This window comes from Drosophila miranda, assembly GCF_003369915.1.
Source record: "Drosophila miranda strain MSH22 chromosome Y unlocalized genomic scaffold, D.miranda_PacBio2.1 Contig_Y5_pilon, whole genome shotgun sequence".
In the NCBI taxonomy this organism is placed as follows: domain Eukaryota; kingdom Metazoa; phylum Arthropoda; class Insecta; order Diptera; family Drosophilidae; genus Drosophila; species Drosophila miranda.
In genome coordinates this window covers 626,592-653,676 of record NW_022881647.1, presented here as the reverse complement: position 1 = coordinate 653,676, position 27,085 = coordinate 626,592, and the positions used below count along the sequence as shown (strand labels likewise).

Below are 27,085 nucleotides of genomic sequence, written 5' to 3'. Positions count from 1 at the left end.
ATAATATATTTGTAGGTGGTAGTTTTTCGACTGGCGAAAAAATGTTGTATATTTTTTTGCGAATTTTAATTAAATCGGTATATTTTTGCGATGAGCGGAACTAATCGGCGTTTTATTTCGAAAATTCCAAACTAAGTTCTTTACTTTAATTTTAAACCTAGATGGTCATAAAACATCGACTCGACGACGCATGATCACATATCTTCGATCACTTTTAAATTAAATAATTGATATATCAATCGGATAAAATTGTGTATTCAGGGCTGAGGGTCCTGTTTAGCTAGTAATATGATTTAGCGCAGTTCATGGTAAAGTAAAGATGAAGGATGGGATGGATCTACAATAAGAACTATTATTATTATTATTATTTTTCGCGATTTAACTCAAGTTGTTATCCTGTTTAAAACAGGGGGATTAAGTGGGATAAGTTCACTTCTTCATCGGTATATTACGGTATATTTCTGAATTTCAGACAGTATATTTTATCGATAGGTCGACTGCCATTAACGCAAGCGTCGTGAAAAAAGCCACAAAAAATAAATACAGACAAGACAGGCATTTCGAGAACTTTTGCAAGAAATCAAGCTGAAAAGTAGTCCCGACGCTCCAAGATGAATGGAGGCAACATGCTATATGGCGGCGACGAAATTGGAGCCCTAGTTTTCGATCCAGGGCACCATTCGTTGCGTGTGGGCTACGCGCACGAGGATTCGCCGAAGGCTGAGATACCCTCTGTTGTCGGCATTGGAGCATCCCCAACTCCGGATACGAATCTTGATCCAGATACCAAAACTGACAACAATGTGACGCCCAACAGTGAGTAGAACAACGCCAACAATTGAAAATTCTTTGAACAGTATCATTTCACATGATTTCACATGAGGCCTTGTCCGCCACTACGTCCTCGTTATCCCGCCTGCAGCCTCCAGTTCAGCTCCAGCTCCTACTCCCGCTCCCGCATATTTGTTTGTTTAGTTACTAGTTTATCGAGCATGCGAAGCAAACGAAATATGAAAACCAATTCGGATTAAAGAATAGCCTTAAGTTGTAATTTATAGTAATGTATTTTTTAAAATAAACTTATGTGCATTTGATGTACATGGATTCACGTTTCTTTGGGCGCTTTGCCATGCTGGACAGCGGCAAATACTAGTCCTGATCAATGCGCTTCACCCGAACGAGTAGCTTCTTTGTGTAGTACTTGGCGCTCTTGATCGGTATATACCGCGGATTAGGATTTAGAGTGGCATCATCGGGCTTCTCCACGGGAGTGCGGTTTTTCTCCGGTGATTTCTCTTGTGCCTCTTCTGGGTTATTTTCCCGTACCTTTTCCATCTCAATGGCAAGCTCAATGGCCGCAAGGGCCACCTCCACCTCTGTCTTAATGTCCAGCGGTGGTGAAACAGACGGCGGGCACTCAACGGGTTCCTTCTTGGCACCAATCACATTGATATCAAGCGGTGTCGAAACGTCCGGCGCGGGATTAATGGGTCCAACCACATTGCTCGTGAAAGCTTGAATCGGAATGAAAACAGTCGCCGTCGGGACATTAATGAGATCCTGGCCACCAGACACACTGCTAATGGCCAGATTGGTTTTGGGACGGGGACCTGGGATGGCAAAAGTGTGTGCGATTTTTGGTTGGACTGGTTTGTACTGAGGACCATCAAGCGAGAGTTGTGTGAGATATCGAGGAACTCGACTTCCAGTCGCCGACGCTCATTGAGCGTCATGGCCTCCACCAATGGCAGCTGAGTGAGTAGAACGTTCTGGGCCATACTCAAGTCCCTGGGTGGTTCCAAATTTTCTGTACTTAGCGAGCGTTCGATCTCCGTCACAAGGGACCACAGTTGAAAGGGAATTTGTCCCTTGGCCTTCGAAAGGGTGCCCATGGTCGGTAGCAGCAAGTTCCAACGCCACTGCAGCTCGTCTGCCGAGAAGGGGGCACTCAGCGGCAAGTTCTCGTAGCTGGCATTAAACTCCTTCGAAATCTGATTCCAGGCCCACTCGTCGTATTCCGAGTCCTGTTCCGGCTGCGCTGCTTTACTATACAGAAAAGGATACTTGGTAATTAGCTCCAGCAGACGTAAATCGTTCAGAACTATCATCGAATTGCAATTTGTGTTGGATATATTTATTTCCATTGGGCTGACTGAGGAGTCTCTACCGCTTTCGCTGTCCATTGCTGTGCCAGCTTCGGTACCCATTTCGTTTTTCGGATCAGCCATTATTCGGCGACGCGACGGATTTGATCTTCAAAATTTTTTGTTGTCCCCGAATTTTATAAACATATGAATATATCGATACCTGTTTTTTTATGATAATATATTTGTAGGTGGTAGTTTTTCGACTGGCGAAAAAATGTTGTATATTTTTTTGCGAATTTTAATTAAATCGGTATATTTTTGCGATGAGCGGAACTAATCGGCGTTTTATTTCGAAAATTCCAAACTAAGTTCTTTACTTTAATTTTAAACCTAGATGGTCATAAAACATCGACTCGACGACGCATGATCACATATCTTCGATCACTTTTAAATTAAATAATTGATATATCAATCGGATAAAATTGTGTATTCAGGGCTGAGGGTCCTGTTTAGCTAGTAATATGATTTAGCGCAGTTCATGGTAAAGTAAAGATGAAGGATGGGATGGATCTACAATAAGAACTATTATTATTATTATTTTTCGCGATTTAACTCAAGTTGTTATCCTGTTTACAACAGGGGGATTAAGTGGGATAAGTTCACTTCTTCATCGGTATATTACGGTATATTTCTGAATTTCAGACAGTATATTTTATCGATAGGTCGATTGCCATTAACGCAAGCGTCGTGAAAAAAGCCACAAAAATAAATGCAGACAAGACAGGCATTTCGAGAACTTTTGCAAGAAATCAAGCTGAAAAGTAGTCCCGACGCTCCAAGATGAATGGAGGCAACATGCTGTATGTCGGCGACGAAATTGGAGCCTTAGTTTTCGATCCAGGGCACCATTCGTTGCGTGTGGGCTACGCGCAAGAGGATTCGCCGAAGGCTGAGATACCCTCTGTTGTCGGCATTGGAGCATCCCCAACTCCGGATACGAATCTTGATCCAGATACCAAAACTGACAACAATGTGACGCCCAACAGTGAGTAGAACAACGCCAACAATTGAAAATTTTTTGAACAGTATCATTTCACATGAGGCCTTGTCCGCCACTACGTCCTCGTTATCCCGCCTGCAGCCTCCAGTTCAGCTCCAGCTCCTACTCCCGCTCCCGCATATTTGTTTGTTTAGTTACTAGTTTATCGAGCATGCGAAGCAAACGAAATATGAAAACCAAATACTCGTCCTGATCAATGCGCTTCACCCGAACGAGTAGCTTCTTTGTGTAGTACTTGGCGCTCTTGATCGGTATATACCGCGGATTAGGATTTAGAGTGGCATCATCGGGCTTCTCCACGGGAGTGCGGTTTTTCTCCGGTGATTTCTCTTGTGCCTCTTCTGGGTTATTTTCCCGTACATTTTCCATCTCAATGGCAAGCTCAATGGCCGCAAGGGCCACCTCCACCTGTCTTAATGTCCAGCGGTGGTGAAACAGACGGCGGGCACTCAACGGGTTCCTTCTTGGCACCAATCACATTGATATCAAGCGGTGTCGAAACGTCCGGCGCGGGATTAATGGGTCCAACCACATTGCTCGTGAAAGCTTGAATCGGTATGAAAACAGTCGCCGTCGGGACATTAATGAGATCCTGGCCACCAGACACACTGCTAATGACCAGATTGGTTTTGGGACGGGGACCTGGGATGGCAAAAGTGTGTGCGATTTTTGGTTGGACTGGTTTGTACTGAGGACCATCAAGCGAGAGTTGTGCCAGAGCCGATATGGGCAGCTCCTTGACCCGAACAGATCTGAGGAATTCATCGTATTCGGTCTTGACTGTGGCCTGCTCTTCGGGACCCAGTGGTACGGACGCATGTGTCTCCATTTCGTGTTAGAATAAGATATCGAGGAACACGACTTCCAGTCGCCGACGCTCATTGAGCGTCATGGCCTCCACCAATGGCAGCTGAGTGAGTAGAAAGTTCTGGGCCATAATCAAGTCCCTGGGTGGTTCCAAATTTTCTGTACTTAGCGAGCGTTCGATCTCCGTCACAAGGGACCACAGTTGAAAGGGAATTTGTCCCTTCGCCTTCGAAAGGGTGCCCATGGTCGGTAGCAGCAAGTTCCAACGCCACTGCAGCTCGTCTGCCGAGAAGGGGGCACTCAGCGGCAAGTTCTCGTAGCTGGCATTAAACTCCTTCGAAATCTGATTCCAGGCCCACTCGTCGTATTCCGAGTCCTGTTCCGGCTGCGCTGCTTTACTATACAGAAAAGGATACTTGGTAATCAGCTCCAGCAGACGTAAATCGTTCAGAACTATCATCGAATTGCAATTTGTGTTGGATATATTTATTTCCATTGGGCTGACTGAGGAGTCTCTACCGCTTTCGCTGTCCATTGCTGTGCCAGCTTCGGTACCCATTTCGTTTTTCGGATCAGCCATTATTCGGCGACGCGACGGATTTGATCTTCTAAATTTTTTGTTGTCCCCGAATTTTATAAACATATGAATATATCGATACCTGTTTTTTTATGATAATATATTTGTAGGTGGTAGTTTTTCGACTGGCGAAAAAATGTTGTATATTTTTTTGCGAATTTTAATTAAATCGGTATATTTTTGCGATGAGCGGAACTAATCGGCGTTTTATTTCGAAAATTCCAAACTAAGTTCTTTACTTTAAACCTAGATGGTCATAAAACATCGACTCGACGACGCATGATCACATATCTTCGATCACTTTTAAATTAAATAATTGATATATCAATCGGATAAAATTGTGTATTCAGGGCTGAGGGTCCTGTTTAGCTAGTAATATGATTTAGCGCAGTTCATGGTAAAGTAAAGATGAAGGATGGGATGGATCTACAATAAGAACTATTATTATTATTATTATTTTTCGCGATTTAACTCAAGTTGTTATCCTGTTTAAAACAGGGGGATTAAGTGGGATAAGTTCACTTCTTCATCGGTATATTACGGTATATTTCTGAATTTCAGACAGTATATTTTATCGATAGGTCGACTGCCATTAACGCAAGCGTCGTGAAAAAAGCCACAAAAAATAAATACAGACAAGACAGGCATTTCGAGAACTTTTGCAAGAAATCAAGCTGAAAAGTAGTCCCGACGCTCCAAGATGAATGGAGGCAACATGCTATATGGCGGCGACGAAATTGGAGCCCTAGTTTTCGATCCAGGGCACCATTCGTTGCGTGTGGGCTACGCGCACGAGGATTCGCCGAAGGCTGAGATACCCTCTGTTGTCGGCATTGGAGCATCCCCAACTCCGGATACGAATCTTGATCCAGATACCAAAACTGACAACAATGTGACGCCCAACAGTGAGTAGAACAACGCCAACAATTGAAAATTCTTTGAACAGTATCATTTCACATGATTTCACATGAGGCCTTGTCCGCCACTACGTCCTCGTTATCCCGCCTGCAGCCTCCAGTTCAGCTCCAGCTCCTACTCCCGCTCCCGCATATTTGTTTGTTTAGTTACTAGTTTATCGAGCATGCGAAGCAAACGAAATATGAAAACCAATTCGGATTAAAGAATAGCCTTAAGTTGTAATTTATAGTAATGTATTTTTTAAAATAAACTTATGTGCATTTGATGTACATGGATTCACGTTTCTTTGGGCGCTTTGCCATGCTGGACAGCGGCAAATACTAGTCCTGATCAATGCGCTTCACCCGAACGAGTAGCTTCTTTGTGTAGTACTTGGCGCTCTTGATCGGTATATACCGCGGATTAGGATTTAGAGTGGCATCATCGGGCTTCTCCACGGGAGTGCGGTTTTTCTCCGGTGATTTCTCTTGTGCCTCTTCTGGGTTATTTTCCCGTACCTTTTCCATCTCAATGGCAAGCTCAATGGCCGCAAGGGCCACCTCCACCTCTGTCTTAATGTCCAGCGGTGGTGAAACAGACGGCGGGCACTCAACGGGTTCCTTCTTGGCACCAATCACATTGATATCAAGCGGTGTCGAAACGTCCGGCGCGGGATTAATGGGTCCAACCACATTGCTCGTGAAAGCTTGAATCGGAATGAAAACAGTCGCCGTCGGGACATTAATGAGATCCTGGCCACCAGACACACTGCTAATGGCCAGATTGGTTTTGGGACGGGGACCTGGGATGGCAAAAGTGTGTGCGATTTTTGGTTGGACTGGTTTGTACTGAGGACCATCAAGCGAGAGTTGTGTGAGATATCGAGGAACTCGACTTCCAGTCGCCGACGCTCATTGAGCGTCATGGCCTCCACCAATGGCAGCTGAGTGAGTAGAACGTTCTGGGCCATACTCAAGTCCCTGGGTGGTTCCAAATTTTCTGTACTTAGCGAGCGTTCGATCTCCGTCACAAGGGACCACAGTTGAAAGGGAATTTGTCCCTTGGCCTTCGAAAGGGTGCCCATGGTCGGTAGCAGCAAGTTCCAACGCCACTGCAGCTCGTCTGCCGAGAAGGGGGCACTCAGCGGCAAGTTCTCGTAGCTGGCATTAAACTCCTTCGAAATCTGATTCCAGGCCCACTCGTCGTATTCCGAGTCCTGTTCCGGCTGCGCTGCTTTACTATACAGAAAAGGATACTTGGTAATTAGCGCCAGCAGACGTAAATCGTTCAGAACTATCATCGAATTGCAATTTGTGTTGGATATATTTATTTCCATTGGGCTGACTGAGGAGTCTCTACCGCTTTCGCTGTCCATTGCTGTGCCAGCTTCGGTACCCATTTCGTTTTTCGGATCAGCCATTATTCGGCGACGCGACGGATTTGATCTTCAAAATTTTTTGTTGTCCCCGAATTTTATAAACATATGAATATATCGATACCTGTTTTTTTATGATAATATATTTGTAGGTGGTAGTTTTTCGACTGGCGAAAAAATGTTGTATATTTTTTTGCGAATTTTAATTAAATCGGTATATTTTTGCGATGAGCGGAACTAATCGGCGTTTTATTTCGAAAATTCCAAACTAAGTTCTTTACTTTAATTTTAAACCTAGATGGTCATAAAACATCGACTCGACGACGCATGATCACATATCTTCGATCACTTTTAAATTAAATAATTGATATATCAATCGGATAAAATTGTGTATTCAGGGCTGAGGGTCCTGTTTAGCTAGTAATATGATTTAGCGCAGTTCATGGTAAAGTAAAGATGAAGGATGGGATGGATCTACAATAAGAACTATTATTATTATTATTTTTCGCGATTTAACTCAAGTTGTTATCCTGTTTACAACAGGGGGATTAAGTGGGATAAGTTCACTTCTTCATCGGTATATTACGGTATATTTCTGAATTTCAGACAGTATATTTTATCGATAGGTCGATTGCCATTAACGCAAGCGTCGTGAAAAAAGCCACAAAAAATAAATACAGACAAGACAGGCATTTCGAGAACTTTTGCAAGAAATCAAGCTGAAAAGTAGTCCCGACGCTCCAAGATGAATGGAGGCAACATGCTGTATGTCGGCGACGAAATTGGAGCCTTAGTTTTCGATCCAGGGCACCATTCGTTGCGTGTGGGCTACGCGCAAGAGGATTCGCCGAAGGCTGAGATACCCTCTGTTGTCGGCATTGGAGCATCCCCAACTCCGGATACGAATCTTGATCCAGATACCAAAACTGACAACAATGTGACGCCCAACAGTGAGTAGAACAACGCCAACAATTGAAAATTTTTTGAACAGTATCATTTCACATGAGGCCTTGTCCGCCACTACGTCCTCGTTATCCCGCCTGCAGCCTCCAGTTCAGCTCCAGCTCCTACTCCCGCTCCCGCATATTTGTTTGTTTAGTTACTAGTTTATCGAGCATGCGAAGTGTGTGTGGCAAAAGTGTGTGCGATTTTTGGTTGGACTGGTTTGTACTGAGGACCATCAAGCGAGAGTTGTGCCAGAGCCGATATGGGCAGCTCCTTGACCCGAACAGATCTGAGGAATTCATCGTATTCGGTCTTGACTGTGGCCTGCTCTTCGGGACCCAGTGGTACGGCCTCGTGGCCGTACAAGCATTCAGTTGCGCGGTGAGAAAAAAAAATAATAAAAATAAAATTAAACCGCCGTAAATAACCGTGGTGTGAAACCAAAGTGCACTCGATCGGGAAAAAAGAACCCAAGAAAGCAGATTGGGCTCTAATCGAAAACTTTCCGCTTGGAGGTGAGCAGCCCCAACACAAAAAAAAAAAAAACACCTGGAGAAAGAAGGAATTAGCACCTCAACCCCATCCCCCTATTTTCGCAGTGCCAGTTCCAACCGGGTAAATATGTATGTGCATGGAGTAACTGTTAGAAAAAGTAGCCTGATCAGTATTTTCAAATTCCACATTAGAATCGGCACTTAGTTTGGGAATTATCCAAAAGCTGCAGCCCGAGCTTTAAGCCCCCGCACTACGAACCAGCTGATCCACCAAGTCACGGGCAGTGAACTTTGGCTGCGCGAGACGAGGACAGCCGTCTGAACGGGCTTAGTGCGGCGAAGTGGCGTACCCGTTCCGCATTCAAAACCGGGCCAAGAAACGGAAACCGGTGCTTGCAGTCAGCGTAGGACCGAAGCCGCTTAAATGTTCCTACCGGGCGGGAAAAAATAGTGCACCACGTGTGTACATAACCTCCCGGCGACCCCTAGTGGTATCGCCTCTCTTGTTCTTCTCGTGATTCGGCCTTACTGTTCGAAACGTTTATTTAAAGTGCAGTGGAGGCCAGCGTTTGTCTTATGTGCACGTTAGTGTCATTATGTAGGCTGAATGAAAACTGTAAGAGATGTGCTCACATACATATGTATACACCGCCCACTGAAAGCCACTGAGGCCAGTAAGATCCCACCGTGACTCGCATTCCCTTGAACCTCGCAGTCCGTTGATATGTCTGTTTTTGTGTAGTTGGATATACTTAGTGTTAATTGTAACAGAAAAAAAAACCAGAAAAAAAACCCACCAACACATGGAAAGTTTGAAAATGCATTTGATAAAAGCTTAAAAGTTTGAGCTTAAAAGCGTCCGCTCGGCCGGGTCCCCTCCGCGAGCTTATGCCATGCAGCACGCGCTGTACGATTTTGTTTTTGGTTTGCAGGTAAAAGTTTAATGCACCCACACACAGCCACACGCCCAGCTACGAAAGATCTTTCGCCGCGGGAACACAAACAAAAACTGAGTGAGCTTTATAATATACCAACAACATTACATTTTATTGCCTCCCAAAATTCCGCGAGCGTGGCAAAAGGTTCGTTCTTTTTTGCTAGAGCTGTTTGTCGGTCGTTGACTTCACACTTTTAAAGTAGTCACAGCTGATTGGCCTTCTGCCTTTACAATACGCTTGGTAGAACGAATAGTATGTCCAACTACTCCCTGAAGCCGATGTGCTGGGACATGTGTACCTATATTGCGCTATAGTATTATCTTTCTATCTAAGGAAAAATCATTAGTTTATATCGCACTATAAAATATCGTATATGCACTTATAACTATTTACACTTATCGTATTTATTTATCTAAATATTCCCTAGTAATAATAGCTATATCTTTTGTGACGCTTTTCGTTCCTCCTTTTGTCCATTTAGCCTTGTCTTGGAGTTCTCGGTTAGTGTTTCTTTTTTCTTGTAACATGAATATAGTATCTGAATATAGTTTCTAATAAAATGATTGTTAAGATGAATATGTGCTAGACGTTACCGCAGTTGGGGGAACCATGCCGCTCGTGAGCGAAATAGGATGACCAATACCGGACACTCCAGGGATCCTGATATTATTATTGGCTCTTTCAGGATCATGGTAGGGTGGGCGTGGCACGACTCCGTGCCAGCAAAACAGAGATGTCCGCCGCGGTGGTAGATCCCTACTCCTTCTCTGCACTATCTTTGCCCCACTATACTTTCCGTACCCCTAACGATCCTTTCCTTGTCTGTCCCCCTCCCATTACCAAAAAGAGTACGCGAATTTTAATAAAATAATACCAGCAGGAGCGAAGCAACCTAACTGGAGGGTTACCCCAAAGAACCCATCCCCATTTCCGACCAGAGATCAGCCGTGGAAGCGAGCGCGTACTCCTTCTCAGTTAGCCGACCACCAGCTTCATCGTGCGAAGATTCTCTTCGTTACTCGTTACAGCGCTGCTTTACTATACAGAAAAGGATACTTGGTAATTAGCTCCAGCAGACGTAAATCGTTCAGAACTATCATCGAATTGCAATTTGTGTTGGACATATTTATTTCCATTGGGCTGACTGAGGAGTCTCTACCGCTTTCGCTGTCCATTGCTGTGCCAGCTTCGGTACCCATTTCGTTTTTCGGATCAGCCATTATTCGGCGACGCGACGGATTTGATCTTCAAAATTTTTTGTTGTCCCCGAATTTTATAAACATATGAATATATCGATACCTGTTTTTTTATGATAATATATTTGTAGGTGGTAGTTTTTCGACTGGCGAAAAAATGTTGTATATTTTTTTGCGAATTTTAATTAAATCGGTATATTTTTGCGATGAGCGGAACTAATCGGCGTTTTATTTCGAAAATTCCAAACTAAGTTCTTTACTTTAATTTTAAACCTAGATGGTCATAAAACATCGACTCGACGACGCATGATCACATATCTTCGATCACTTTTAAATTAAATAATTGATATATCAATCGGATAAAATTGTGTATTCAGGGCTGAGGGTCCTGTTTAGCTAGTAATATGATTTAGCGCAGTTCATGGTAAAGTAAAGATGAAGGATGGGATGGATCTACAATAAGAACTATTATTATTATTATTTTTCGCGATTTAACTCAAGTTGTTATCCTGTTTAAAACAGGGGGATTAAGTGGGATAAGTTCACTTCTTCATCGGTATATTTCTGAATTTCAGACAGTATATTTTATCGATAGGTCGATTGCCATTAACGCAAGCGTCGTGAAAAAAGCCACAAAAAATAAATACAGACAAGACAGGCATTTCGAGAACTTTTGCAAGAAATCAAGCTGAAAAGTAGTCCCGACGCTCCAAGATGAATGGAGGCAACATGCTATATGGCGGCGACGAAATTGGAGCCTTAGTTTTCGATCCAGGGCACCATTCGTTCCGTGTGGGCTACGCGCAAGAGGATTCGCCGAAGGCTGAGATACCCTCTGTTGTCGGCATTGGAGCATCCCCAACTCCGGATACGAATCTTGATCCAGATACCAAAACTGACAACAATGTGACGCCCAACAGTGAGTAGAACAACGCCAACAATTGAAAATTTTTTGAACAGTATCATTTCACATGAGGCCTTGTCCGCCACTACGTCCTCGTTATCCCGCCTGCAGCCTCCAGTTCAGCTCCAGCTCCTACTCCCGCTCCCGCATATTTGTTTGTTTAGTTACTAGTTTATCGAGCATGCGAAGCAAACGAGATATGAAAACCAATTCGGATTAAAGAATAGCCTTAAGTTCTAATTTATAGTAATGTATTTTTTAAAATAAACTTATGTGCATTTGATGTACATGGATTCACGTTTCTTTGGGCGCTTTGCCATGCTGGACAGCGGCAAATACTCGTCCTAATCAATGCGCTTCACCCGAACGAGTAGCTTCTTTGTGTAGTACTTGGCGCTCTTGATCGGTATATACCGCGGATTAGGATTTAGAGTGGTATCATCGGGCTTCTCCACGGGAGTGCGGTTTTTCTCCGGTGATTTCTCTTGTGCCTCTTCTGGGTTATTTTCCCGTACATTTTCCATCTCAATGGCCGCAAGGGCCACCGCCACCTCTGTCTTAATGTCCAGCGGTGGTGAAACAGACGGCGGGCACTCAACGGGTTCCTTCTTGGCACCAATCACATTGATATCAAGCGGTGTCGAAACGTCCGGCGCGGGATTAATGGGTCCAACCACATTGCTCGTGAAAGCTTGAATCGGTATGAAAACAGTCGCCGTCGGGACATTAATGAGATCCTGGCCACCAGACACACTGCTAATGGCCAGATTGGTTTTGGGACGGGGACCTGGGATGGCAAAAGTGTGTGCGATTTTTGGTTGGACTGGTTTGTACTGAGGACCATCAAGCGAGAGTTGTGCCAGAGCCGATATGGGCAGCTCCTTGACCCGAACAGATCTGAGGAGTTCATCGTATTCGGTCTTGACTGTGGCCTGCTCTTCGGGACCCAGTGGTACGGCCTCGTGGCCGTACAAGCATTCAGTTGCGCGGTGAGAAAAAAAAATAATAAAAATAAAATTAAACCGCCGTAAATAACCGTGGTGTGAAACCAAAGTGCACTCGATCGGGAAAAAAGAACCCAAGAAAGCAGATTGGGCTCTAATCGAAAACTTTCCGCTTGGAGGTGAGCAGCCCCAACACAAAAAAAAAAAAACACCTGGAGAAAGAAGGAATTAGCACCTCAACCCCATCCCCCTATTTTCGCAGTGCCAGTTCCAACCGGGTAAATATGTATGTGCATGGAGTAACTGTTAGAAAAAGTAGCCTGATCAGTATTTTCAAATTCCACATTAGAATCGGCACTTAGTTTGGGAATTATCCAAAAGCTGCAGCCCGAGCTTTAAGCCCCCGCACTACGAACCAGCTGATCCACCACCGTCTGAACGGGCTTAGTGCGGCGAAGTGGCGTAACCGTTTCGCATTCAAAACCGGGCCAAGAAACGGAAACCGGTGCTTGCAGTCAGCGTAGGACCGAAGCCGCTTAAATGTTCCTACCGGGCGGGAAAAAATAGTGCACCACGTGTGTACATAACCTCCCGGCGACCCCTAGTGGTATCGCCTCTCTTGTTCTTCTCGTGATTCGGCCTTACTGTTCGAAACGTTTATTTAAAGTGCAGTGGAGGCCAGCGTTTGTCTTATGTGCACGTTAGTGTCATTATGTAGGCTGAATGAAAACTGTAAGAGATGTGCTCACATACATATGTATACACCGCCCACTGAAAGCCACTGAGGCCAGTAAGATCCCACCGTGACTCGCATTCCCTTGAACCTCGCAGTCCGTTGATATGTCTGTTTTTGTGTAGTTGGATATACTTAGTGTTAATTGTAACAGAAAAAAAAACCAGAAAAAAAACCCACCAACACATGGAAAGTTTGAAAATGCATTTGATAAAAGCTTAAAAGTTTGAGCTTAAAAGCGTCCGCTCGGCCGGGTCCCCTCCGCGAGCTTATGCCATGCAGCACGCGCTGTACGATTTTGTTTTTGGTTTGCAGGTAAAAGTTTAATGCACCCACACACAGCCACACGCCCAGCTACGAAAGATCTTTCGCCGCGGGAACACAAACAAAAACTGAGTGAGCTTTATAATATACCAACAACATTACATTTTATTGCCTCCCAAAATTCCGCGAGCGTGGCAAAAGGTTCGTTCTTTTTTGCTAGAGCTGTTTGTCGGTCGTTGACCTCACACTTTTAAAGTAGTCACAGCTGATTGGCCTTCTGCCTTTACAATACGCTTGGTAGAACGAATAGTATGTCCAACTACTCCCTGAAGCCGATGTGCTGGGACATGTGTACCTATATTGCGCTATAGTATTATCTTTCTATCTAAGGAAAAATCTTTAGTTTATATCGCACTATAAAATATCGTATATGCACTTATAACTATTTACACTTATCGTATTTATTTATCTAAATATTCCCTAGTAATAATAGCTATATCTCTTGTGACGCTTTTCGTTCCTCCTTTTGTTCATTTAGCCTTGTTTTAGCCATTTATACTTGTCTTGGAGTTCTCGGTTAGTGTTTCTTTTTTCTTGTAACATGAATATAGTATCTGAATATAGTTTCTAATAAAATGATTGTTAAGATGAATATGTGCTAGACGTTACCGCAGTTGGGGGAACCATGCCGCTCGTGAGCGAAATAGGATGACCAATACCGGACACTCCAGGGATCCTGATATTATTATTGGCTCTTTCAGGATCATGGTAGGGTGGGCGTGGCACGACTCCGTGCCAGCAAAACAGAGATGTCCGCCGCGGTGGTAGATCCCTACTCCTTCTCTGCACTATCTTTGCCCCACTATACTTTCCGTACCCCTAACGATCCTTTCCTTGTCTGTCCCCCTCCCATTACCAAAAAGAGTACGCGAATTTTAATAAAATAATACCAGCAGGAGCGAAGCAACCTAACTGGAGGGTTACCCCAAAGAACCCATCCCCATTTCCGACCAGAGATCAGCCGTGGAAGCGAGCGCGTACTCCTTCTCAGTTAGCCGACCACCAGCTTCATCGTGCGAAGATTCTCTTCGTTACTCGTTACAGCGCTGCTTTACTATACAGAAAAGGATACTTGGTAATTAGCTCCAGCAGACGTAAATCGTTCAGAACTATCATCGAATTGCAATTTGTGTTGGACATATTTATTTCCATTGGGCTGACTGAGGAGTCTCTACCGCTTTCGCTGTCCATTGCTGTGCCAGCTTCGGTACCCATTTCGTTTTTCGGATCAGCCATTATTCGGCGACGCGACGGATTTGATCTTCAAAATTTTTTGTTGTCCCCGAATTTTATAAACATATGAATATATCGATACCTGTTTTTTTATGATAATATATTTGTAGGTGGTAGTTTTTCGACTGGCGAAAAAATGTTGTATATTTTTTTGCGAATTTTAATTAAATCGGTATATTTTTGCGATGAGCGGAACTAATCGGCGTTTTATTTCGAAAATTCCAAACTAAGTTCTTTACTTTAATTTTAAACCTAGATGGTCATAAAACATCGACTCGACGACGCATGATCACATATCTTCGATCACTTTTAAATTAAATAATTGATATATCAATCGGATAAAATTGTGTATTCAGGGCTGAGGGTCCTGTTTAGCTAGTAATATGATTTAGCGCAGTTCATGGTAAAGTAAAGATGAAGGATGGGATGGATCTACAATAAGAACTATTATTATTATTATTTTTCGCGATTTAACTCAAGTTGTTATCCTGTTTAAAACAGGGGGATTAAGTGGGATAAGTTCACTTCTTCATCGGTATATTTCTGAATTTCAGACAGTATATTTTATCGATAGGTCGATTGCCATTAACGCAAGCGTCGTGAAAAAAGCCACAAAAAATAAATACAGACAAGACAGGCATTTCGAGAACTTTTGCAAGAAATCAAGCTGAAAAGTAGTCCCGACGCTCCAAGATGAATGGAGGCAACATGCTATATGGCGGCGACGAAATTGGAGCCCTAGCTTTCGATCCAGGGCACCATTCGTTGCGTGTGGGCTACGCGCAAGAGGATTCGCCGAAGGCGATACCCTCTGTTGTCGGCATTGGAGCATCCCCAACTCCGGATACGAATCTTGATCCAGATACCAAAACTGACAACAATGTGACGCCCAACAGTGAGTAGAACAACGCCAACAATTGAAAATTCTTTGAACAGTATCATTTCACATGATTTCACATGAGGCCTTGTCCGCCACTACGTCCTCGTTATCCCGCCTGCAGCCTCCAGTTCAGCTCCAGCTCCTACTCCCGCTCCCGCATATTTGTTTGTTTAGTTACTAGTTTATCGAGCATGCGAAGCAAACGAGATATGAAAACCAATTCGGATTAAAGAATAGCCTTAAGTTCTAATTTATAGTAATGTATTTTTTAAAATAAACTTATGTGCATTTGATGTACATGGATTCACGTTTCTTTGGGCGCTTTGCCATGCTGGACAGCGGCAAATACTCGTCCTAATCAATGCGCTTCACCCGAACGAGTAGCTTCTTTGTGTAGTACTTGGCGCTCTTGATCGGTATATACCGCGGATTAGGATTTAGAGTGGTATCATCGGGCTTCTCCACGGGAGTGCGGTTTTTCTCCGGTGATTTCTCTTGTGCCTCTTCTGGGTTATTTTCCCGTACATTTTCCATCTCAATGGCAAGCTCAATGGCCGCAAGGGCCACCTCCACCTCTGTCTTAATGTCCAGCGGTGGTGAAACAGACGGCGGGCACTCAACGGGTTCCTTCTTGGCACCAATCACATTGATATCAAGCGGTGTCGAAACGTCCGGCGCGGGATTAATGGGTCCAACCACATTGCTCGTGAAAGCTTGAATCGGTATGAAAACAGTCGCCGTCGGGACATTAATGAGATCCTGGCCACCAGACACACTGCTAATGGCCAGATTGGTTTTGGGACGGGGACCTGGGATGGCAAAAGTGTGTGCGATTTTTGGTTGGACTCGTTTGTACTGAGGACCATCAAGCGAGAGTTGTGCCAGAGCCGATATGGGCAGCTCCTTGACCCGAACAGATCTGAGGAATTCATCGTATTCGGTCTTGACTGTGGCCTGCTCTTCGGGACCCAGTGGTACTTCGTGTTGGAATAAGATATCGAGGAACTCGACTTCCAGTCGCCGACGCTCATTGAGCGTCATGGCCTCCACCAATGGCAGCTGAGTGAGTAGAAAGTTCTGGGCCATACTCAAGTCCCTGGGTGGTTCCAAATTTTCTGTACTTAGCGAGCGTTCGATCTCCGTCACAAGGGACCACAGTTGAAAGGGAATTTGTCCCTTCGCCTTCGAAAGGGTGCCCATGGTCGGTAGCAGCAAGATCCAACGCCACTGCAGCTCGTCTGGCGAGAAGGGGGCACTCAGCGGCAAGTTCTCGTAGCTGGCATTAAACTCCTTCGAAATCTGATTCCAGGCCCACTCGTCGTATTCCGAGTACTGTTCCGGCTGCGCTGCTTTACTATACAGAAAAGGATACTTGGTTATCAGCTCCAGCAGACGTAAATCGTTCAGAACTATCATCGAATTGCAATTTGTGTTGTATATATTTATTTCCATTGGGCTGACTGAGGAGTCTCTACCGCTTTCGCTGTCCATTGCTGTGCCAGCTTCGGTACCCATTTCGTTTTTCGGATCAGCCATTATTCGGCGACGCGACGGATTTGATCTTCTAAATTTTTTGTTGTCCCGAATTTTATAAACATATGAATATATCGATACCTGTTTTCTTATGATAATATATTTGTAGGTGGTAGTTTTTCGACTGGCGAAAAAATGTTGTATATTTTTTTGCGAATTTTAATTAAATCGGTATATTTTTGCGATGAGCGGAACTAATCGGCGTTTTATTTCGAAAATTCCAAACTAAGTTCTTTACTTTAATTTTAAACCTAGATGGTCATAAAACATCGACTCGACGACGCATGATCACATATCTTCGATCACTTTTAAATTAAATAATTGATATATAAATCGGATAAAATTGTGTATTCAGGGCTGAGGGTCCTGTTTAGCTAGTAATATGATTTAGCGCAGTTCATGGTAAAGTAAAGATGAAGGATGGGATGGATCTACAATAAGAACTATTATTATTATTATTATTTTTCGCGATTTAACTCAAGTTGTTATCCTGTTTAAAACAGGGGGATTAAGTGGGAAAAGTTCACTTCTTCATCGGTATATTACGGTATATTTCTGAATTTCAGACAGTATATTTTATCGATAGGTCGATTGCCATTAACGCAAGCGTCGTGAAAAAAGCCACAAAAAATAAATACAGACAAGACAGGCATTTCGAGAACTTTTGCAAGAAATCAAGCTGAAAAGTAGTCCCGACGCTCCAAGATGAATGGAGGCAACATGCTATATGGCGGCGACGAAATTGGAGCCTTAGTTTTCGATCCAGGGCACCATTCGTTCCGTGTGGGCTACGCGCAAGAGGATTCGCCGAAGGCTGAGATACCCTCTGTTGTCGGAATTGGAGCATCCCCAACTCCGGATACGAATCTTGATCCAGATACCAAAACTGACAACAATGTGACGCCCAACAGTGAGTAGAACAACGCCAACAATTGAAAATTTTTTGAACAGTATCATTTCACATGAGGCCTTGTCCGCCACTACGTCCTCGTTATCCCGCCTGCAGCCTCCAGTTCAGCTCCAGCTCCTACTCCCGCTCCCGCATATTTGTTTGTTTAGTTACTAGTTTATCGAGCATGCGAAGCAAACGAAATATGAAAACCAATTCGGATTAAAGAATAGCCTTAAGTTGTAATTTATAGTAATGTATTTTTTAAAATAAACTTATGTGCATTTGATGTACATGGATTCACGTTTCTTTGGGCGCTTTGCCATGCTGGACAGCGGCAAATACTCGTCCTGATCAATGCGCTTCACCCGAACGAGTAGCTTCTTTGTGTAGTACTTGGCGCTCTTGATCGGTATATACCGCGGATTAGGATTTAGGGTGGCATCATCGGGCTTCTCCACGGGAGTGCGGTTTTTCTCCGGTGATTTCTCTTGTGCCTCTTCTGGGTTATTTTCCCGTACATTTTCCATCTCAATGGCAAGCTCAATGGCCGCAAGGGCCACCTCCACCTCTGTCTTAATGTCCAGCGGTGGTGAAACAGACAGCGGGCACTCAACGGGTTCCTTCTTGGCACCAATCACATTGATATCAAGCGGTGTCGAAACGTCCGGCGCGGGATTAATGGGTCCAACCACATTGCTCGTGAAAGCTTGAATCGGTATGAAAACAGTCGCCGTCGGGACATTAATGAGATCCTGGCCACCAGACACACTGCTAATGGCCAGATTGGTTTTGGGACGGGGACCTGGGATGGCAAAAGTGTGTGCGATTTTTGGTTGGACTCGTTTGTACTGAGGACCATCAAGCGAGAGTTGTGCCAGAGCCGATATGGGCAGCTCCTTGACCCGAACAGATCTGAGGAATTCATCGTATTCGGTCTTGACTGTGGCCTGCTCTTCGGGACCCAGTGGTACTTCGTGTTGGAATAAGATATCGAGGAACTCGACTTCCAGTCGCCGACGCTCATTGAGCGTCATGGCCTCCACCAATGGCAGCTGAGTGAGTAGAAAGTTCTGGGCCATACTCAAGTCCCTGGGTGGTTCCAAATTTTCTGTACTTAGCGAGCGTTCGATCTCCGTCACAAGGGACCACAGTTGAAAGGGAATTTGTCCCTTCGCCTTCGAAAGGGTGCCCATGGTCGGTAGCAGCAAGATCCAACGCCACTGCAGCTCGTCTGGCGAGAAGGGGGCACTCAGCGGCAAGTTCTCGTAGCTGGCATTAAACTCCTTCGAAATCTGATTCCAGGCCCACTCGTCGTATTCCGAGTCCTGTTCCGGCTGCGCTGCTTTACTATACAGAAAAGGATACTTGGTTATCAGCTCCAGCAGACGTAAATCGTTCAGAACTATCATCGAATTGCAATTTGTGTTGGATATATTTATTTCCATTGGGCTGACTGAGGAGTCTCTACCGCTTTCGCTGTCCATTGCTGTGCCAGCTTCGGTACCCATTTCGTTTTTCGGATCAGCCATTATTCGGCGACGCGACGGATTTGATCTTCAAAATTTTTTGTTGTCCCCGAATTTTATAAACATATGAATATATCGATACCTGTTTTTTTATGATAATATATTTGTAGGTGGTAGTTTTTCGACTGGCGAAAAAATGTTGTATATTTTTTTGCGAATTTTAATTAAATCGGTATATTTTTGCGATGAGCGGAACTAATCGGCGTTTTATTTCGAAAATTCCAAACTAAGTTCTTTACTTTAATTTTAAACCTAGATGGTCATAAAACATCGACTCGACGACGCATGATCACATATCTTCGATCACTTTTAAATTAAATAATTGATATATCAATCGGATAAAATTGTGTATTCAGGGCTGAGGGTCCTGTTTAGCTAGTAATATGATTTAGCGCAGTTCATGGTAAAGTAAAGATGAAGGATGGGATGGATCTACAATAAGAACTATTATTATTATTATTTTTCGCGATTTAACTCAAGTTGTTATCCTGTTTAAAACAGGGGGATTAAGTGGGATAAGTTCACTTCTTCATCGGTATATTTCTGAATTTCAGACAGTATATTTTATCGATAGGTCGATTGCCATTAACGCAAGCGTCGTGAAAAAAGCCACAAAAATAAATGCAGACAAGACAGGCATTTCGAGAACTTTTGCAAGAAATCAAGCTGAAAAGTAGTCCCGACGCTCCAAGATGAATGGAGGCAACATGCTATATGTCGGCGACGAAATTGGAGCCTTAGTTTTCGATCCAGGGCACCATTCGTTGCGTGTGGGCTACGCGCAAGAGGATTCGCCGAAGGCTGAGATACCCTCTGTTGTCGGCATTGGAGCATCCCAAACTCCGGATACGAATCTTGATCCAGATACCAAAACTGACAACAATGTGACGCCCAACAGTGAGTAGAACAACGCCAACAATTGAAAATTTTTTGAACAGTATCATTTCACATGATGCCTTGTCCGCCACTACGTCCTCGTTATCCCGCCTGCAGCCTCCAGTTCAGCTCCAGCTCCTACTCCCGCTCCCGCATATTTGTTTGTTTAGTTACTAGTTTATCGAGCATGCGAAGCAAACGAAATATGAAAACCAATTTGGATTAAAGAATAGCCTTAAGTTGTAATTTATAGTAATGTATTTTTTAAAATAAACTTATGTGCATTTGATGTACATGGATTCACGTTTCTTTGGGCGCTTTGCCATGCTGGACAGCGGCAAATACTCGTCCTGATCAATGCGCTTCACCCGAACGAGTAGCTTCTTTGTGTAGTACTTGGCGCTCTTGATCGGTATATACCGCGGATTAGGATTTAGAGTGGCATCATCGGGCTTCTCCACGGGAGTGCGGTTTTTCTCCGGTGATTTCTCTTGTGCCTCTTCTGGGTTATTTTCCCGTACATTTTCCATCTCAATTGCCGCAAGGGCCACCTCCACCTCTGTCTTAATGTCCAGCGGTGGTGAAACAGACGGCGGGCACTCAACGGGTTCCTTCTTGGCACCAATCACATTGATATCAAGCGGTGTCGAAACGTCCGGCGCGGGATTAATGGGTCCAACCACATTGCTCGTGAAAGCTTGAATCGGTATGAAAACAGTCGCCGTCGGGACATTAATGAGATCCTGGCCACCAGACACACTGCTAATGACCAGATTGGTTTTGGGACGGGGACCTGGGATGGCAAAAGTGTGTGCGATTTTTGGTTGGACTGGTTTGTACTGAGGACCATCAAGCGAGAGTTCTGCCAGAGCCGATATGGGCAGCTCCTTGACCCGAACAGATCTGAGGAATTCATCGTATTCGGTCTTGACTGTGGCCTGCTCTTCGGGACCCAGTGGTACGGACGCATGTGTCTCCATTTCGTGTTGGAATAAGATATCGAGGAACTCGACTTCCAGTCGCCGACGCTCATTGAGCGTCATGGCCTCCACCAATGGCAGCTGAGTGAGTAGAAAGTTCTGGGCCATAATCAAGTCCCTGGGTGGTTCCAAATTTTCTGTACTTAGCGAGCGTTCGATCTCCGTCACAAGGGACCACAGTTGAAAGGGAATTTGTCCCTTCGCCTTCGAAAGGGTGCCCATGGTCGGTAGCAGCAAGTTCCAACGCCACTGCAGCTCGTCTGCCGAGAAGGGGGCACTCAGCGGCAAGTTCTCGTAGCTGGCATTAAACTCCTTCGAAATCTGATTCCAGGCCCACTCGTCGTATTCCGAGTCCTGTTCCGGCTGCGCTGCTTTACTATACAGAAAAGGATACTTGGTAATCAGCTCCAGCAGACGTAAATCGTTCAGAACTATCATCGAATTGCAATTTGTGTTGGATATATTTATTTCCATTGGGCTGACTGAGGAGTCTCTACCGCTTTCGCTGTCCATTGCTGTGCCAGCTTCGGTACCCATTTCGTTTTTCGGATCAGCCATTATTCGGCGACGCGACGGATTTGATCTTCAAAATTTTTTGTTGTCCCCGAATTTTATAAACATATGAATATATCGATACCTGTTTTTTTATGATAATATATTTGTAGGTGGTAGTTTTTCGACTGGCGAAAAAATGTTGTATATTTTTTTGCGAATTTTAATTAAATCGGTATATTTTTGCGATGAGCGGAACTAATCGGCGTTTTATTTCGAAAATTCCAAACTAAGTTCTTTACTTTAATTTTAAACCTAGATGGTCATAAAACATCGACTCGACGACGCATGATCACATATCTTCGATCACTTTTAAATTAAATAATTGATATATCAATCGGATAAAATTGTGTATTCAGGGCTGAGGGTCCTGTTTAGCTAGTAATATGATTTAGCGCAGTTCATGGTAAAGTAAAGATGAAGGATGGGATGGATCTACAATAAGAACTATTATTATTATTATTTTTCGCGATTTAACTCAAGTTGTTATCCTGTTTAAAACAGGGGGATTAAGTGGGATAAGTTCACTTCTTCATCGGTATATTTCTGAATTTCAGACAGTATATTTTATCGATAGGTCGATTGCCATTAACGCAAGCGTCGTGAAAAAAGCCACAAAAAATAAATACAGACAAGACAGGCATTTCGAGAACTTTTGCAAGAAATCAAGCTGAAAAGTAGTCCCGACGCTCCAAGATGAATGGAGGCAACATGCTATATGGCGGCGACGAAATTGGAGCCTTAGTTTTCGATCCAGGGCACCATTCGTTCCGTGTAAGCTACGCGCAAGAGGATTCGCCGAAGGCTGAGATACCCTCTGTTGTCGGCATTGGAGCATCCCCAACTCCGGATACGAATCTTGATCCAGATACCAAAACTGACAACAATGTGACGCCCAACAGTGAGTAGAACAACGCCAACAATTGAAAATTTTTTGAACAGTATCATTTCACATGAGGCCTTGTCCGCCACTACGTCCTCGTTATCCCGCCTGCAGCCTCCAGTTCAGCTCCAGCTCCTACTCCCGCTCCCGCATATTTGTTTGTTTAGTTACTAGTTTATCGAGCATGCGAAGCAAACGAAATATGAAAACCAATTCGGATTAAAGAATAGCCTTAAGTTGTAATTTATAGTAATGTATTTTTTAAAATAAACTTATGTGCATTTGATGTACATGGATTTACGTTTCTTTGGGCGCTTTGCCATGCTGGACAGCGGCAAATACTCGTCCTGATCAATGCGTTTCACCCGAACGAGTAGCTTCTTTGTGTAGTACTTGGCGCTCTTGATCGGTATATACCGCGGATTAGGATTTAGGGTGGCATCATCGGGCTTCTCCACGGGAGTGCGGTTTTTCTCCGGTGATTTCTCTTGTGCCTCTTCTGGGTTATTTTCCCGTACATTTTCCATCTCAATGGCAAGCTCAATGGCCGCAAGGGCCACCTCCACCTCTGTCTTAATGTCCAGCGGTGGTGAAACAGACGGCGGGCACTCAACGGGTTCCTTCTTGGCACCAATCACATTGATATCAAGCGGTGTCGAAACGTCCGGCGCGGGATTAATGGGTCCAACCACATTGCTCGTGAAAGCTTGAATCGGTATGAAAACAGTCGCCGTCGGGACATTAATGAGATCCTGGCCACCAGACACACTGCTAATGGCCAGATTGGTTTTGGGACGGGGACCTGGGATGGCAAAAGTGTGTGCGATTTTTGGTTGGACTCGTTTGTACTGAGGACCATCAAGCGAGAGTTGTGCCAGAGCCGATATGGGCAGCTCCTTGACCCGAACAGATCTGAGGAATTCATCGTATTCGGTCTTGACTGTGGCCTGCTCTTCGGGACCCAGTGGTACTTCGTGTTGGAATAAGATATCGAGGAACTCGACTTCCAGTCGCCGACGCTCATTGAGCGTCATGGCCTCCACCAATGGCAGCTGAGTGAGTAGAAAGTTCTGGGCCATACTCAAGTCCCTGGGTGGTTCCAAATTTTCTGTACTTAGCGAGCGTTCGATCTCCGTCACAAGGGACCACAGTTGAAAGGGAATTTGTCCCTTCGCCTTCGAAAGGGTGCCCATGGTCGGTAGCAGCAAGATCCAACGCCACTGCAGCTCGTCTGGCGAGAAGGGGGCACTCAGCGGCAAGTTCTCGTAGCTGGCATTAAACTCCTTCGAAATCTGATTCCAGGCCCACTCGTCGTATTCCGAGTCCTGTTCCGGCTGCGCTGCTTTACTATACAGAAAAGGATACTTGGTTATCAGCTCCAGCAGACGTAAATCGTTCAGAACTATCATCGAATTGCAATTTGTGTTGGATATATTTATTTCCATTGGGCTGACTGAGGAGTCTCTACCGCTTTCGCTGTCCATTGCTGTGCCAGCTTCGGTACCCATTTCGTTTTTCGGATCAGCCATTATTCGGCGACGCGACGGATTTGATCTTCAAAATTTTTTGTTGTCCCCGAATTTTATAAACATATGAATATATCGATACCTGTTTTTTTATGATAATATATTTGTAGGTGGTAGTTTTTCGACTGGCGAAAAAATGTTGTATATTTTTTTGCGAATTTTAATTAAATCGGTATATTTTTGCGATGAGCGGAACTAATCGGCGTTTTATTTCGAAAATTCCAAACTAAGTTCTTTACTTTAATTTTAAACCTAGATGGTCATAAAACATCGACTCGACGACGCATGATCACATATCTTCGATCACTTTTAAATTAAATAATTGATATATCAATCGGATAAAATTGTGTATTCAGGGCTGAGAGTCCTGTTTAGCTAGTAATATGATTTAGCGCCGTTCATGGTAAAGTAAAGATGAAGGATGGGATGGATCTACAATAAGAACTATTATTATTATTATTTTTCGCGATTTAACTCAAGTTGTTATCCTGTTTAAAACATGGGGATTAAGTGGGATAAGTTCACTTCTTCATCGGTATATTTCTGAATTTCAGACAGTATATTTTATCGATAGGCCGATTGCCATTAACGCAAGCGTCGTGAAAAAAGCCACAAAAATAAATGCAGACAAGACAGGCATTTCGAAAACTTTTGCAAGAAATCAAGCTGAAAAGTAGTCCCGACGCTCCAAGATGAATGGAGGCAACATGCTATATGTCGGCGACGAAATTGGAGCCTTAGTTTTCGATCCAGGGCACCATTCGTTGCGTGTGGGCTACGCGCAAGAGGATTCGCCGAAGGCTGAGATACCCTCTGTTGTCGGCATTGGAGCATCCCAAACTCCGGATACGAATCTTGATCCAGATACCAAAACTGACAACAATGTGACGCCCAACAGTGAGTAGAACAACGCCAACAATTGAAAATTTTTTGAACAGTATCATTTCACATTATGCCTTGTCCGCCACTACGTCCTCGTTATCCCGCCTGCAGCCTCCAGTTCAGCTCCAGCTCCTACTCCCGCTCCCGCATATTTGTTTGTTTAGTTACTAGTTTATCGAGCATGCGAAGCAAACGAAATATGAAAACCAATTTGGATTAAAGAATAGCCTTAAGTTGTAATTTATAGTAATGTATTTTTTAAAATAAACTTATGTGCATTTGATGTACATGGATTCACGTTTCTTTGGGCGCTTTGCCATGCTGGACAGCGGCAAATACTCGTCCTGATCAATGCGCTTCACCCGAACGAGTAGCTTCTTTGTGTAGTACTTGGCGCTCTTGATCGGTATATACCGCGGATTAGGATTTAGAGTGGCATCATCGGGCTTCTCCACGGGAGTGCGGTTTTTCTCCGGTGATTTCTCTTGTGCCTCTTCTGGGTTATTTTCCCGTACATTTTCCATCTCAATTGCCGCAAGGGCCACCTCCACCTCTGTCTTAATGTCCAGCGGTGGTGAAACAGACGGCGGGCACTCAACGGGTTCCTTCTTGGCACCAATCACATTGATATCAAGCGGTGTCGAAACGTCCGGCGCGGGATTAATGGGTCCAACCACATTGCTCGTGAAAGCTTGAATCGGTATGAAAACAGTCGCCGTCGGGACATTAATGAGATCCTGGCCACCAGACACACTGCTAATGGCCAGATTGGTTTTGGGACGGGGACCTGGGATGGCAAAAGTGTGTGCGATTTTTGGTTGGACTCGTTTGTACTGAGGACCATCAAGCGAGAGTTGTGCCAGAGCCGATATGGGCAGCTCATTGACCCGAACAGATCTGAGGAATTCATCGTATTCGGTCTTGACTGTGGCCTGCTCTTCGGGACCCAGTGGTACTTCGTGTTGGAATAAGATATCGAGGAACTCGACTTCCAGTCGCCGACGCTCATTGAGCGTCATGGCCTCCACCAATGGCAGCTGAGTGAGTAGAAAGTTCTGGGCCATACTCAAGTCCCTGGGTGGTTCCAAATTTTCTGTACTTAGCGAGCGTTCGATCTCCGTCACAAGGGACCACAGTTGAAAGGGAATTTGTCCCTTCGCCTTCGAAAGGGTGCCCATGGTCGGTAGCAGCAAGATCCAACGCCACTGCAGCTCGTCTGGCGAGAAGGGGGCACTCAGCGGCAAGTTCTCGTAGCTGGCATTAAACTCCTTCGAAATCTGATTCCAGGCCCACTCGTCGTATTCCGAGTCCTGTTCCGGCTGCGCTGCTTTACTATACAGAAAAGGATACTTGGTTATCAGCTCCAGCAGACGTAAATCGTTCAGAACTATCATCGAATTGCAATTTGTGTTGGATATATTTATTTCCATTGGGCTGACTGAGGAGTCTCTACCGCTTTCGCTGTCCATTGCTGTGCCAGCTTCGGTACCCATTTCGTTTTTCGGATCAGCCATTATTCGGCGACGCGACGGATTTGATCTTCAAAATTTTTTGTTGTCCCCGAATTTTATAAACATATGAATATATCGATACCTGTTTTTTTATGATAATATATTTGTAGGTGGTAGTTTTTCGACTGGCGAAAAAATGTTGTATATTTTTTTGCGAATTTTAATTAAATCGGTATATTTTTGCGATGAGCGGAACTAATCGGCGTTTTATTTCGAAAATTCCAAACTAAGTTCTTTACTTTAATTTTAAACCTAGATGGTCATAAAACATCGACTTGACGACGCATGATCACATATCTTCGATCACTTTTAAATTAAATAATTGATATATCAATCGGATAAAATTGTGTATTCAGGGCTGAGGGTCCTGTTCAGCTAGTAATATGATTTAGCGCAGTTCATGGTAAAGTAAAGATGAAGGATGGGATGGATCTACAATAAGAACTATTATTATTATTATTATTTTTCGCGATTTAACTCAAGTTGTTATCCTGTTTAAAACAGGGGGATTAAGTGGGAAAAGTTCACTT

General features: G+C 44.2%; 14 protein-coding genes across 40 annotated transcripts; 10 read left to right on the top strand and 4 right to left on the bottom strand.

The window, feature by feature from the left end:
* Positions 1 to 484: 484 nt before the first annotated feature.
* On the top strand, positions 485 to 2,853 carry LOC117195015 (actin-like protein 6B). Of its 5 annotated transcripts, none has more exons than XM_033399581.1 (2): positions 485 to 816; positions 2,002 to 2,853. In XM_033399581.1, the coding sequence occupies exons 1-2, from the start codon at positions 612 to 614 to the stop codon at positions 2,073 to 2,075; spliced, it is 279 nt and encodes a 92-aa protein (XP_033255472.1). In that variant the 5' UTR covers positions 485 to 611; the 3' UTR covers positions 2,076 to 2,853. The 5 variants fall into 5 exon arrangements, with proteins under 5 accessions (XP_033255472.1, XP_033255469.1, XP_033255470.1 ...); XM_033399578.1 differs by lacking the exon at positions 2,002 to 2,853 and adding an exon at positions 858 to 1,094 and having other exon boundaries at positions 486 to 816; XM_033399579.1 differs by lacking the exon at positions 2,002 to 2,853 and adding an exon at positions 881 to 1,094 and having other exon boundaries at positions 487 to 816.
* On the bottom strand, positions 1,048 to 4,308 carry LOC117194994. The gene is made up of 2 exons (XM_033399479.1): positions 3,844 to 4,308; positions 1,048 to 1,664 (listed from the first exon to the last, which is right to left on the bottom strand). The coding sequence occupies exons 1-2, from the start codon at positions 3,974 to 3,976 to the stop codon at positions 1,150 to 1,152; spliced, it is 648 nt and encodes a 215-aa protein (XP_033255370.1). The 5' UTR covers positions 3,977 to 4,308; the 3' UTR covers positions 1,048 to 1,149.
* LOC117195034 (actin-like protein 6B) lies at positions 2,910 to 4,607 on the top strand. Of its 3 annotated transcripts, none has more exons than XM_033399660.1 (2): positions 2,910 to 3,132; positions 4,308 to 4,607. In XM_033399660.1, the coding sequence occupies exons 1-2, from the start codon at positions 2,928 to 2,930 to the stop codon at positions 4,394 to 4,396; spliced, it is 294 nt and encodes a 97-aa protein (XP_033255551.1). In that variant the 5' UTR covers positions 2,910 to 2,927; the 3' UTR covers positions 4,397 to 4,607. The 3 variants fall into 3 exon arrangements, with proteins under 3 accessions (XP_033255551.1, XP_033255552.1, XP_033255550.1); XM_033399661.1 differs by lacking the exon at positions 4,308 to 4,607 and adding an exon at positions 3,229 to 3,353; XM_033399659.1 differs by lacking the exon at positions 4,308 to 4,607 and adding an exon at positions 3,187 to 3,353.
* A 498-nt stretch (positions 4,608 to 5,105) lies between these two features.
* On the top strand, positions 5,106 to 5,724 carry LOC117195013 (actin-like protein 6B). 4 transcript variants are annotated; one of them, XM_033399569.1, is made up of 2 exons: positions 5,106 to 5,436; positions 5,478 to 5,724. In XM_033399569.1, exons 1-2 carry the CDS (start codon positions 5,232 to 5,234, stop codon positions 5,600 to 5,602), a joined length of 330 nt encoding a protein of 109 aa, XP_033255460.1. In that variant the 5' UTR covers positions 5,106 to 5,231; the 3' UTR covers positions 5,603 to 5,724. The 4 variants fall into 4 exon arrangements, with proteins under 4 accessions (XP_033255460.1, XP_033255461.1, XP_033255463.1 ...); XM_033399570.1 differs by having other exon boundaries at positions 5,107 to 5,436; positions 5,501 to 5,724; XM_033399572.1 differs by having other exon boundaries at positions 5,108 to 5,436; positions 5,543 to 5,724.
* Positions 5,725 to 5,769: 45 nt separating this feature from the next.
* LOC117195072 lies at positions 5,770 to 6,848 on the bottom strand. The gene is made up of 2 exons (XM_033399740.1): positions 6,278 to 6,848; positions 5,770 to 6,230 (listed from the first exon to the last, which is right to left on the bottom strand). Exons 1-2 carry the CDS (start codon positions 6,846 to 6,848, stop codon positions 5,770 to 5,772), a joined length of 1,032 nt encoding a protein of 343 aa, XP_033255631.1.
* A 573-nt stretch (positions 6,849 to 7,421) lies between these two features.
* On the top strand, positions 7,422 to 8,143 carry LOC117195039 (actin-like protein 6B). 3 transcript variants are annotated; one of them, XM_033399674.1, is made up of 2 exons: positions 7,422 to 7,753; positions 7,808 to 8,143. In XM_033399674.1, the coding sequence occupies exons 1-2, from the start codon at positions 7,549 to 7,551 to the stop codon at positions 7,900 to 7,902; spliced, it is 300 nt and encodes a 99-aa protein (XP_033255565.1). In that variant the 5' UTR covers positions 7,422 to 7,548; the 3' UTR covers positions 7,903 to 8,143. The 3 variants fall into 3 exon arrangements, with proteins under 3 accessions (XP_033255565.1, XP_033255567.1, XP_033255566.1); XM_033399676.1 differs by having other exon boundaries at positions 7,423 to 7,753; positions 7,850 to 7,927; XM_033399675.1 differs by having other exon boundaries at positions 7,425 to 7,753; positions 7,811 to 8,143.
* Positions 8,144 to 10,965: 2,822 nt separating this feature from the next.
* Positions 10,966 to 11,567, top strand: LOC117195036 (actin-like protein 6B). 3 transcript variants are annotated; one of them, XM_033399665.1, is made up of 2 exons: positions 10,966 to 11,295; positions 11,350 to 11,567. In XM_033399665.1, exons 1-2 carry the CDS (start codon positions 11,091 to 11,093, stop codon positions 11,442 to 11,444), a joined length of 300 nt encoding a protein of 99 aa, XP_033255556.1. In that variant the 5' UTR covers positions 10,966 to 11,090; the 3' UTR covers positions 11,445 to 11,567. The 3 variants fall into 3 exon arrangements, with proteins under 3 accessions (XP_033255556.1, XP_033255558.1, XP_033255557.1); XM_033399667.1 differs by having other exon boundaries at positions 10,967 to 11,295; positions 11,392 to 11,520; XM_033399666.1 differs by having other exon boundaries at positions 10,969 to 11,295; positions 11,353 to 11,520.
* LOC117194976 lies at positions 11,518 to 21,860 on the bottom strand. Of its 5 annotated transcripts, none has more exons than XM_033399452.1 (3): positions 21,174 to 21,860; positions 18,347 to 18,780; positions 11,518 to 11,804 (listed from the first exon to the last, which is right to left on the bottom strand). In XM_033399452.1, exons 1-3 carry the CDS (start codon positions 21,757 to 21,759, stop codon positions 11,625 to 11,627), a joined length of 1,200 nt encoding a protein of 399 aa, XP_033255343.1. In that variant the 5' UTR covers positions 21,760 to 21,860; the 3' UTR covers positions 11,518 to 11,624. The 5 variants fall into 5 exon arrangements, with proteins under 5 accessions (XP_033255343.1, XP_033255344.1, XP_033255342.1 ...); XM_033399453.1 differs by having other exon boundaries at positions 18,347 to 18,379; positions 20,773 to 21,857; XM_033399451.1 differs by lacking the exon at positions 11,518 to 11,804 and having other exon boundaries at positions 18,059 to 18,731; positions 21,125 to 21,858.
* On the top strand, positions 15,082 to 15,644 carry LOC117195028 (actin-related protein 4-like). 4 transcript variants are annotated; one of them, XM_033399641.1, is made up of 2 exons: positions 15,082 to 15,409; positions 15,477 to 15,644. In XM_033399641.1, the coding sequence occupies exons 1-2, from the start codon at positions 15,208 to 15,210 to the stop codon at positions 15,566 to 15,568; spliced, it is 294 nt and encodes a 97-aa protein (XP_033255532.1). In that variant the 5' UTR covers positions 15,082 to 15,207; the 3' UTR covers positions 15,569 to 15,644. The 4 variants fall into 4 exon arrangements, with proteins under 4 accessions (XP_033255532.1, XP_033255530.1, XP_033255531.1 ...); XM_033399639.1 differs by having other exon boundaries at positions 15,090 to 15,409; positions 15,451 to 15,644; XM_033399640.1 differs by having other exon boundaries at positions 15,091 to 15,409; positions 15,474 to 15,644.
* LOC117195038 (actin-like protein 6B) lies at positions 17,520 to 18,032 on the top strand. Of its 3 annotated transcripts, none has more exons than XM_033399673.1 (2): positions 17,520 to 17,837; positions 17,934 to 18,032. In XM_033399673.1, the coding sequence occupies exons 1-2, from the start codon at positions 17,633 to 17,635 to the stop codon at positions 17,984 to 17,986; spliced, it is 258 nt and encodes an 85-aa protein (XP_033255564.1). In that variant the 5' UTR covers positions 17,520 to 17,632; the 3' UTR covers positions 17,987 to 18,032. The 3 variants fall into 3 exon arrangements, with proteins under 3 accessions (XP_033255564.1, XP_033255562.1, XP_033255563.1); XM_033399671.1 differs by having other exon boundaries at positions 17,892 to 18,032; XM_033399672.1 differs by having other exon boundaries at positions 17,523 to 17,837; positions 17,895 to 18,032.
* Positions 19,924 to 20,520, top strand: LOC117195043 (actin-like protein 6B). Of its 2 annotated transcripts, none has more exons than XM_033399689.1 (2): positions 19,924 to 20,242; positions 20,339 to 20,520. In XM_033399689.1, exons 1-2 carry the CDS (start codon positions 20,038 to 20,040, stop codon positions 20,389 to 20,391), a joined length of 258 nt encoding a protein of 85 aa, XP_033255580.1. In that variant the 5' UTR covers positions 19,924 to 20,037; the 3' UTR covers positions 20,392 to 20,520. The 2 variants fall into 2 exon arrangements, with proteins under 2 accessions (XP_033255580.1, XP_033255579.1); XM_033399688.1 differs by having other exon boundaries at positions 20,300 to 20,520.
* A 461-nt stretch (positions 21,861 to 22,321) lies between the features above and the next one.
* Positions 22,322 to 22,922, top strand: LOC117195031 (actin-like protein 6B). 3 transcript variants are annotated; one of them, XM_033399649.1, is made up of 2 exons: positions 22,322 to 22,654; positions 22,709 to 22,922. In XM_033399649.1, the coding sequence occupies exons 1-2, from the start codon at positions 22,450 to 22,452 to the stop codon at positions 22,801 to 22,803; spliced, it is 300 nt and encodes a 99-aa protein (XP_033255540.1). In that variant the 5' UTR covers positions 22,322 to 22,449; the 3' UTR covers positions 22,804 to 22,922. The 3 variants fall into 3 exon arrangements, with proteins under 3 accessions (XP_033255540.1, XP_033255542.1, XP_033255541.1); XM_033399651.1 differs by having other exon boundaries at positions 22,325 to 22,654; positions 22,751 to 22,922; XM_033399650.1 differs by having other exon boundaries at positions 22,329 to 22,654; positions 22,712 to 22,849.
* LOC117194981 lies at positions 22,869 to 26,661 on the bottom strand. The gene is made up of 2 exons (XM_033399459.1): positions 25,590 to 26,661; positions 22,869 to 23,196 (listed from the first exon to the last, which is right to left on the bottom strand). The coding sequence occupies exons 1-2, from the start codon at positions 26,556 to 26,558 to the stop codon at positions 22,909 to 22,911; spliced, it is 1,257 nt and encodes a 418-aa protein (XP_033255350.1). The 5' UTR covers positions 26,559 to 26,661; the 3' UTR covers positions 22,869 to 22,908.
* LOC117195045 (actin-like protein 6B) lies at positions 24,760 to 25,337 on the top strand. 2 transcript variants are annotated; one of them, XM_033399692.1, is made up of 2 exons: positions 24,760 to 25,059; positions 25,117 to 25,337. In XM_033399692.1, the coding sequence occupies exons 1-2, from the start codon at positions 24,855 to 24,857 to the stop codon at positions 25,206 to 25,208; spliced, it is 297 nt and encodes a 98-aa protein (XP_033255583.1). In that variant the 5' UTR covers positions 24,760 to 24,854; the 3' UTR covers positions 25,209 to 25,337. The 2 variants fall into 2 exon arrangements, with proteins under 2 accessions (XP_033255583.1, XP_033255584.1); XM_033399693.1 differs by having other exon boundaries at positions 24,761 to 25,059; positions 25,156 to 25,337.
* Positions 26,662 to 27,085: the final 424 nt, after the last annotated feature.